This window comes from Rhinolophus sinicus, linkage group LG03 (genome assembly GCF_036562045.2).
Source record: "Rhinolophus sinicus isolate RSC01 linkage group LG03, ASM3656204v1, whole genome shotgun sequence".
Lineage (NCBI taxonomy): Eukaryota > Metazoa > Chordata > Mammalia > Chiroptera > Rhinolophidae > Rhinolophus > Rhinolophus sinicus.
In genome coordinates, this window is record NC_133753.1 from 64024404 (window position 1) to 64034343 (window position 9940).

The 9940-nt window shown below is 43.0% G+C and overlaps 1 protein-coding gene across 1 annotated transcript in view; it reads right to left on the reverse strand.

Annotated features, from left to right (window-relative positions):
- CHP1 (calcineurin like EF-hand protein 1) overlaps positions 1-9848 on the reverse strand; it is a 34588-nt gene extending 24740 nt beyond the window's left edge. The window contains exons 1-2 of the mRNA XM_019725455.2: positions 9321-9848; positions 354-426 (exon numbers count right to left, since the gene is read on the reverse strand). Coding sequence (XP_019581014.1) covers positions 354-426; positions 9321-9387 — 140 coding nt within the window. The 5' untranslated portion in view covers positions 9388-9848. The remainder of the gene's footprint in view (positions 1-353; positions 427-9320) is intronic.
- Between the last annotated feature and the right edge of the window lie 92 nt (positions 9849-9940).

Genomic DNA, 9940 nt, shown 5'->3' on the forward strand with positions numbered 1-9940 from the left:
GAGAGAGGACAAAACAACCTGACTACCTTGCATTGTTACAGGTCAAAAGCTAATATGTTTGGGAAAGGGCTGTGGGAAAACTCAAGAAGAGAGAGCTGAAATCTCAAAAGTATGTTGTAAGGACCAGAACAATGGCCACCCAAAGTAAGGGGAACTTTGCAAAGCAGCAAGCACCGACTGATAAATGTAATGCTGCTGTTCTGCTTATTTAACTACCTTTTGGATCAATGATGCTCAAAGACCAGTGAAGAAAGGGTCCCTGCTCTCCGCATGCTGGATGCCTACCATGCCTGCTCTTGGGATAAAGGCAGCTATTCAGACACTGACAGAAAATATGGAAACGAACTGCCTACCTGAGAGTCCCGTTCTCTCCTTTGTCCAGGCTGGTAAACCGACTGTAGAGGCGGGTGATCTGACTGTGGGAAACTAAAGAACACAAAATTAGTCCCAGTTGGAGCAGTTGCCCTCCATTCAAACTGAACCCCCTGTGGCCCTTCGGAAGCCAGCTGTCTTTCTGGTCCAAGCCTGCCATTAAATGCTTCACAGTGAGCAAAATGGGGAGATGTCTCCACTCTAACTCATCTCTAGAATGAAAGCAGAAAATTTAAAGCTAAAGAATGAAAGGAATTAGAAAATAAACTAAATGAAGAGCAATCAAAATTGACTAGTAAAGTCTAGGCTTACTTAAGAGTATATGTTAAGTGTCAGGTGGCTGAGATTTAACAACACAAAGCCAATTTTAGTTTAAAAGGAAACTGTGAAACTCACCTTTCAGTGCCCTGACCTAAAGGTTATAAAAATGCATTAAATGTTTTTGATTAAAAACATACTTATTAATCATTTTGCTGTTTCAGGCTGGCACTGCTGGGTAGGTAACTTGTACTGAATTTAAGATTGGGGCACATACGGGGGTGGCCGGTCAGCTCCGTTGGTTAGAGCGTGGCGCTGAACATTGGGGTACGTCAGATTCTATTTTTAAAATCTGATTTAGTATTAGTGCTTTATATTTTCCCTCAGTACTGACCTTTCCCTCAGTAAAAGATCACCACAGGTTTGGGTCAGCCTCTTTTCTGTGACTACAGGAGCTCCACTGAGTTCTCAGTAAAGGAAGGGGCTCCAAGAAAGTAAATTAGGCAAATTGTACAATGTTATGTTACCAGATGACACCTAGAAGGAAGCTGCTCTGCTAGTTTGGGGTTAACTCAGGCACCAGCTGAGAATTAAAATGAGGTAATAACTACAGGTACACAATAAAACTTTGAAAAACACAAAAAAAGGAATTTCTGGGAAATAGTTTAGTCTCTAGGATGACTAGAGGTAGAAGGGAAAAAACAGTTATCAAAGGAGAAGAGACAACAGCTCAAAAAGGGTGTGGCAAGGGAGGACTTTGTCCCAGGCTGTACCTTCAGGGGTTTACAGGGGTGACTGAAGAAGTTATAATAGTTGTCATCCTCCCCCAGCTCAAGAAACAAAACTCTCCCTGTGGTTTTAGGAACAACGGGACAAAGCCAACAGGGGCTCAGCATGAGCAGCAGAAAGCAAGCGGCCCAGATCAAGGCTGAGAGGACACACTAGGTGCAGCTGTGGATGCTTTTGGGTCAGGTTTCACCCCAAGCCGGGCTCCGTTCTGTACTAGCTCTCTAAGGAGAGCAGAGGAGGAATCATTCCCAGCCAGGGCAGAGCCAGCAGGGGTCCAGGCACTGAGGAAGCCCTGTGGCCCTTTCTGCCGGCCAGGCAGGTGTGAATGCTCAGTACAAAGAGTACACTCCTGGGACGGTCAGGTGGACGACCGATTCCATTCAAGGCACCAGTGCTTGCCCGTAGGGGTGAGTGAATGGGGCTGTGGAGGGAACTCACCGAGTCCCCGAGAGCAAAGTGGCGAAGTGTCTGGCACACGGCGAGCACTTTGGGTTAGCTATTAGCATCCTCATCCTTACACCAGGAGCCTGAGGGTACAGTTTTCCCGCTACACTCATTAATCTGCACCTTTCTTCTAACTCTGCCAGCCACAGCCCTGTCTTCTGGAATGTGACCAGTTTACCCTGGCAATGGCCTTGGGCTTCAAAGGCTACTCTAGAACTCAAGTTCCCTTTAGTTTCACAGGAAAAAAAAAAAGTCAGTTAATGAATGACTAACTTTCTCAAAAGATTTTTTTGAAAAACCAAAATTTGTTCACAATCTCATTATCACTGTTTTCATTTCTTTGTATACCACCTAATATCAGTCACGTGTCCACTTAACATAGTTGTAATAGCTTACTTTTCATTTAAGTCATCATTTTTCTATATTGCTTTAGAGTCCTTTTTAATAACTACATAATATTTAGTCCACTGAATCAGTTTTTAGCAGAGTATTACATATTTCAGATTACTTTTCTTTAACCAGGAACACATTCAAATTGAAAAGTCTTCCTAACAACCGAGTTCCCCAGTCTCCCTTGCCAGAGGCAAACACTATTACCAATTTCTTTTGCATCCTTCTGAAAATTCCATGTGTATATAGAAGCATGTACAGCGATTTATACAATTTTAAAATGGAAAGGAATGTCCAACCCCTTCAACTAACAAATGAGCCATCAGACACCTTTCGGATCTAGATCCTCATCTGAAAGAACTAAGCACTGAAACCTCTTATAGCATGATTTTTTAAAATTCCCTTCATAAGTACCGGTAAAGCATTACAGCCCACATTTTAGGAAAAAAGACCAATTTATGGCTGCCTGAGTTCAGAATTTATCAATATGTTACAAATAAATAAGTAGCCAAATAACCACAAAACTGCTATCTTCGAGGACAAACTGGGCTATGTGGAAATCAGTGGAGAAATGTACAACCAAATGACAACTTTTAACAACTCAATATGGTTGCATCTCAATCTAGCTCCTAAATTTCAGAACTAATGATATGATATTGTTACAAAGAACTGTCGAAGAAGAAGGGGGGAGAGAGGATGGAAGGAGGGAGGGAGAAGAAAAACAAGATTTAAAGCTTTAATTTAGGCGCTAAATCCACCATGACCAAGAATATAAAGTAACGTTCAAGGCAGAGAGCTCAGAGCAACTTCAAGGAGCAGAAAGGCATTGGAAAGGCCACAAATGAAAGCAGGGCAAGTTTCCAGTAAACTATTCTCACCAGAAGGCACTAAGCTAGCAGGACAGGTGCCCCAAACCTTCAAAGGAAGTCTCAAGAGTTGAGTTACTCTCAGAAAAGGCTGTACACATGGACCTCTCTTTTTTTTTTTTTTAAAAGATTTTATTGGGGAAGGGGAACAGGACTTTATTACGGAACAGTGCGTACTTCCAGGACTTTTTTTTTCCCCAAGTCAAGTTGTCCTTTCAATCTTAGTTGTGGAGGGCGCAGCTCAGCTCCAGGTCCAGTTGCCGTTGCTAGTTGCAGGGGGCACAGCCCACCATCACTTGCAGGAGTCGAACTGGCAACCTTGTGGTTGAGAGGATGCGCTCCAACCAACTGAGCCATCCGGGAGCTCAGCAGCTCAGCTCAAGGGGCCGTGTTCAATCTTAGTTGCAGGGGGCGGAGCCCACCATCCCTTGCGGGACTCAAGGAATTGAACTGGCAACCTTGTGGTTAAGAGAGAGCCCACTGGCCCATGTGGGAATCGAACCGGCAGCCTTCGGAGTTAGGAGCATGGAGCTCTAACCGCCTGAGCCACCGGGCCGGCTCCACATGGGCCTCTCTTGAATGAAGCTGTATTTTTCTCCCTTGATGGGCAAGTAATTATTATATAGTTGAAAGATTACTTAGAAAATCTTGCAAATCTTCCTCACTACAAACCTTTCCATCAGCACTGCCTTGAGCTCAGAGGAGGGAGGCTTTTCTGAGAAGCGCTAAGCATGAAGGAGAAAGGGCAGAGGGAAAATTAAAAATGAAGAGGGAGGGAAAAAAAAGTTATTTTGCCTTTGCCTTTATCCTGTATCTTAATGCAGAACAGACCTACATACCAAGCACACAAGTGCAACCGAAGGTAATACAACCACACAAAAACTTCACTTCTTTAAAACGACAACCTTTTCTCTTTTTCCTTGATTCAAACTGGCCTTGGCTAGTCTAATCGCACCATGACTCACTGGTTTCTTTCTGTTCCTTATCCTTCCACCTTTGCACACACTGCCTGACCACTCCCTTAATTCTTTAGCCCTTAGGACATCAGATTCTGCTCCGCATCAAACAGTTTTAGGAACAAAGCCTCAGGTCCACTGTCCACAGAAAGAGTTTCAGTCAACTGAAAGTTGTGTTTCAGCTCCAGACCCATGAAGGCAGAACGACCCACAACGCCGTAACCGACATCAGGACTTACTTGATGCAATGGTCAACTCACTACCTCCTACCCGAGCCCCACCCACTCAGGAGATCCCAGGACCCCAACTCCCTTGGCCGACCATGACTGATGATCTCTCCCCTATATGAACTGTCTCCTAGAAACCACTGGGGAGCCAGGTCTTTGAACGTCAGCACACTTGTGTCTCTGGGCTCGATGCCACTTCCTTTACTTTCTTTGCAACATACTCCGGTTTGTCTTACTGGGTTTTGATGCGCGCAGGCAAATGCACCCCTTGAGTCTGGTAACAGTAACTCTAGATAAAAGATTAAGATGATGAAGCCTATACTCCTAACCATCCCTCCTGCACACTCCACACCCTAACATTTTCTGTGTTGTCCTTGACAAGAGGACTTCAAGAGTTGGCCTACCTACTCTCTTAGGGAAACTATAGATTAAAAGAAACTTAAAAGACATTAAAAAAAAAAAAACTACCTTCTTACAATTGCAGAGATTTGAATATGGACTTAATGGTAGACATTATACTAGAATTATTGTCAACTTTCTTAGATGTGATAATAATACTGTGGTTATGTGGGGGGGGGGAATCCCTCTTCTCAGGAGATACATGCTGAAGTATTTAGATATCTGCAATTTTCAACTGGTTCATCAAAAAATATATATAGATAGCAAAACGTTAACAACAGATGTGTTATAGATGTTTATTATACTATTTTAACTTCTCTGTATATTTGAAATTTTTCATCATAAGTTGGGGGGAAGAGAGGGAAGTACAGAGCTTTACAAATTACTTAACCCCAAACCCGCTAAAAATGTTAGTTATATGTTCATGTCCATTGCAATAGGAGCTAGAAGTCCTACTTACTGCATGGCAGGTGAGGGCCATGAAGGGGCCCTGAATTTTGGCCTGAAGTGGAACTTCTACTTACACTGTAGCCCCAGAAATTATTCTCAAGCAACTGACTTTGCCAGGCTGTGTTCTTTGTTGCAATTGTACAGAAACCCACTTTACCGTGTTTCTCCGTAAATAAGACCTAGCCGGACCATAAGCTCTAATGCATAGTATGAGACCGGGTCTTATATTAATTTTTGCTCCAAAAGACACATTAGAGCTGATGGTCCAGCTAGGTCTTATTTTGGGGAAACATGGTAGTTCTTTCATCACTACATCCATCAAACAAAACCTCACCAGCCTGTGAAACTTATTTCTAAACCTGTTCAGCACCCTCCTCATACCAAATGACACCAGTAGCTAGACACTAAAAATAAATGTATCTGCATTCATTACTATTCAGTTGGCATGAATTGTTTTTCACAGATTAAGTGGCTATTTTTTTAAAGGTTTTAAGTAATTCACAGCCAGATTATTACTGAATTACTTATTATTATTAATCTCCACCCTTAGTTCACTTAATAATAATTAATAATTAATAAATAATAATTAAGTGAACTAAGGGTGGAGATTACAGAAACTTCTGAGATACTTGTGACCTTCCCCCAATGACAATTTTTATTCAAATGAGTTTTAATTTATAGAAATGCTAAAGTGTGCAAGAATTAGCTAACAGAACAAAGACAATATAGCAAATGTTTTATGCCAACACAAAATGTTATTAGTTTTTTTAAACTATTAGTAACAACAGGATTTCTAATCCTTTAAAAGTTCTATTGCCTTAGAATTGGAAAAACAGCATCTGTACTCGATTCCTAATCCAATGCCCCCTGAAAACAGGAAAAGTATGAAATGCTGTCACCTCCCTAATTACATAGACCTAGAGATAGTTTTTATAACTAGCACATGCAAACGGTATTTTCCCAATAAGATGATTGTTATTTATGGTTCAAAATAGGGCGGCCAGTTAGCTCAGCTGGTTAGAGCGTGGTGCTAGTAACACCAAGATTGCCAGTTCGATCCCCACATGGCCCACTGTGAGCTGCATCCTCTTTAAAAATAAACAAAAACAAACAAACAAAAAAAACTCCCACCTGGTTCAAAATAAATGTTAACATTTACCTGGCACCACATACCAAGCACTGTTCTAAGGAGTTTACATAATTTACCTCATTTAATCCCTGTAAGAATCCTATGAAGTGCAGACTATTATTACCATTTATAGATGAAACTGAGGCTTATAGGTAATTATTACTTAGAGTTTCTTTCCTAGAATCACTTAGATACTAAATTTCAAATACTGGCTAAATTAGTGATACATGAATTCTAATCAATTTAGACTTATGAAAAATGTTGAAATATAATCATTAATTGCAATGCAAAGCTTTTATATTGAACATAAAGTCAATTTTCCTCAATTATGCTACATTTTCTTACTGGCAAAGGTAACAGCGAAATGTCTTAGACTTGTTCTTAACTTGAAGTACTTCTGATTGATAGTTCCCCGAACTCTTAGTAAAACAAGAAACAGATGAAAATAGGGCAAATTCCACCTCTTTACCCCACCCTCAGGCATCTGTTGTTTTCATTCTTCTAAACTTTTTGCATCACGCTAAAATTACAACTTTAAAAATCAGCTCTACAATAATATTGCAATAACTATGTATGGTGTCAGATAGATGGGTACTGGACTTATTGGGGTGATCACTTTGTAAGTTATATAAATGTCTCACCACTATGTTGCACACCTGAAACTAATATAATATTGTATGTCAACTATAATTGAAATATTTAAAAAATAAGATAAAATAAAAATCAACTTTGCTAATGGGCACTAACAGGATAAACTGATGGCTCAACTCCCAGGGCGGAGGAATGACTGACAGTATGGGGGGAGGGGAGAACGCTCCTGGAAGCCACCCCAAAATGCCCGAAGTTAATTTATCCAAATGTAACCCATTCACGCATCAAGGCCCAGTTCCTGTCCTCCATAAGGCCAGCAGCACAAGGACTGTCTCCCCTGAGTTCTGCAGGTGGGTGCCACACAATTTCAGTTACCTTCCATTGTGATGCTAATCCCAACACTTGTGGGCTTTCTCCACGACCAGGTGGTGGACATTTTTTGTCACCACCTGCTTTGAGTACCTAGCACAGTGCTGAATACACATTGCAAAAATTCAATAAGCTTGTTTCATTAGGCTTTCTGGCTCAATACATACATTTGCATTGGTTGTGGTTAAGAATCTCCCTTAGCTTGCTTTACTTTTTGCCAACTAGAAAAACAGCTCTTCCAGGAGTACTTAGTTCTGTGTCCACAAGTCACAAGATAAAATAACCAACAGTACTATAGCAATCCACGCCCTTTTCATTTGGTCCAATGTATTAGGTTGGTGAAAAGTATTGCAGTTTTTGCAATTGTTTGTAACCTTTTAAACCTCAATTACTTTTGCACCAACCTAATAAACAAATCAGAATGGGATTACTGCTCCCTTCATCTTGAGGCAAAAATAGCTTTTTCCCATCCTCACTATGGTTTACACTTCCTCATTAATGTGACTTTTTATTTTAAGCACAAATGCCTTAACTCTAGTGTTACCTTAGACCTAATGTAGTTCTTATATTTAGAAGTACAGCCAGGGGTCATGGCCACAAAATGTAATAAAATGCTTGCTGAATCCAAAGTGCCTACATTTCCACTCTTGAAATTAGAGTGTCAAAAATAAACCATGAGGTCAAGTGGCCAAACAGGTACTGCACATTACAAACAGCTAACTACTTTCTGTTATTCATCCAAAATCATGAAAAGGACTGCATTGGTAGAGGGTGAGCGCATCACTGTTAAAGGTCTTTATGGAGAGGTTAAATGGCTATATACCGTGTTTCCCCGAAAATAAGACTGGGTCTTATATTAATTTTTGCTCCAAAAGACCTATTAGGGCTTACGTTCAGGGGACGTCATCCTGAAAATCCATGCTAGGCTTATTTTCCGGTTAGTTCTTATTTTCGGGGAAACACGGTATTAGGGGATGCTGAAAGCAGTAAAGCACTCTGACAAGTACTGGGACTAGATAACATCCCTTCCGACTTGAAGGTTCTAGAAAATTGAATTTGTCAGAAAGCACAGGAGAGCATTTAATTTATCTCAGGCCATCAATGCCTGAGTAACTCTGTAGGTCCCCCAGCATCCTTCACTTATTATCTGCATATAAGCCACTGCGTTACTTACTGGTCACCTCATTATCAAAGATTGCTATCATTTAGAGACAAATCTCAGATGCTTACATAACTCGTGGAAAATACAAGAGTCACAATGGATTATTAAGAAGAGAAAATACTGTATGCATTATCAAGGGCTATACAAATGTCTGTGACGGTGTTCACAGAACTTCTGAATTCTTAAAGCCCTATTACCCCTTTGTTCAGGTTAATGAGGAAGAGAATCAGTTCCTAGTACAAATTCACACAGATTTTTGGAGCACATCCAATTTCCATAGCGACCGCATAAAGTACACCAGCACAGGAAAAATCAATATATCGGAAATTGGCATCCTCACTGCAAGTAAAAACTAGTGGTCACAGCATCCATGCCTTTTCTCTACAAGTTCAGAAGTCTTACACTCTCAGACCCGATTCCTTAAAGGTCTCCAAAGTCTTACCATACTATCTTGCTTTCTGTGTCTATTTCCCCAGTTGTGGCAAGAATTTGTGATTTCCCACAGATGTCAGTGGTTAAGTCCTTGCCCAGAAACGTCACAGTAACGGATCATGTTTTCTACAGGTCCATCCAGAGTTCCCGAGTTTGAGCATCGTGAGAAGAAAGGTAAAGGAAAGGAGTTCGGGGGTTTTCGTGAGCAGGGGGAGAAAAGGATGGTGTCTGCGTTCTACGGGTGGTCGCAACTCCCGCCTATGGGGCGACGGACAGCCCCCCCAACAGTCAGAACCCCTGTCCGGGTAGCTGTAGCTGGAAGAACAGGTCGTCCAACCCTCGGCCTCGAAGCTAAAGAGCTGGAGGCTGCCCAGGACCCCCGCAACCTCCGGGTACCGCAGCTCCAGACCTCAGCGCCAGCCGCCCTCGGTCCTGAAGCCAGCCGGAGGAGCCCGGCCGAGTTCCCACCCTCCTCCCCGAACTCACAGCCAGTCTCCTTCTTGATCTCCTCGAGCTCTTCGTCCCGCAGTAACGTGGAGGCCCGAGACCCCATCACCGAGCCGGAAGCTCCTCCGGGAGCGGGGCGCCAGCAGCGACGGCGGCGACAGGAGGGAGGGAAGAGAGGAAGGACCAGGGGTCAAGAAGGAAGAGGGCAGCGTTACCACTGCGGACCGGGGAAGGAACCCAGGGCTAGTGCGCGGAGGAGGGCGGCCCGGCAGGCGGCCAATCAGAAGCGAGGCTGCGCCCGGCGCAGCAGCAGACGTCGACGCTCGCAGCCCCAGCCCTGAATGAATCAGCCCAGTGCCAGGTGGAGTCTCGCTAAAGACGGACCACGCCCCCGGAACCGTGATGCAACCGGTCTTAAAAGGGCAATGCCACTCTGGCCCTGGTGAACGCAGTTAAAAGGGCAACGCCAGTGACTCACTGTTTTCATAACAAGTTAACCTGCGGCAGGCAGCGTCGCCGAGCAGTTTCTCACAGAACTCACACTAGAAATCCCACCCTATGGGCGGCACGGCTTGCTCAGAGAAACAATAAAAATAGAGAAAACGTCGCGCAGGGGGAACGCTAGGGTGTGTCTCCTGGGAACGGCATGCTGGGAGTTG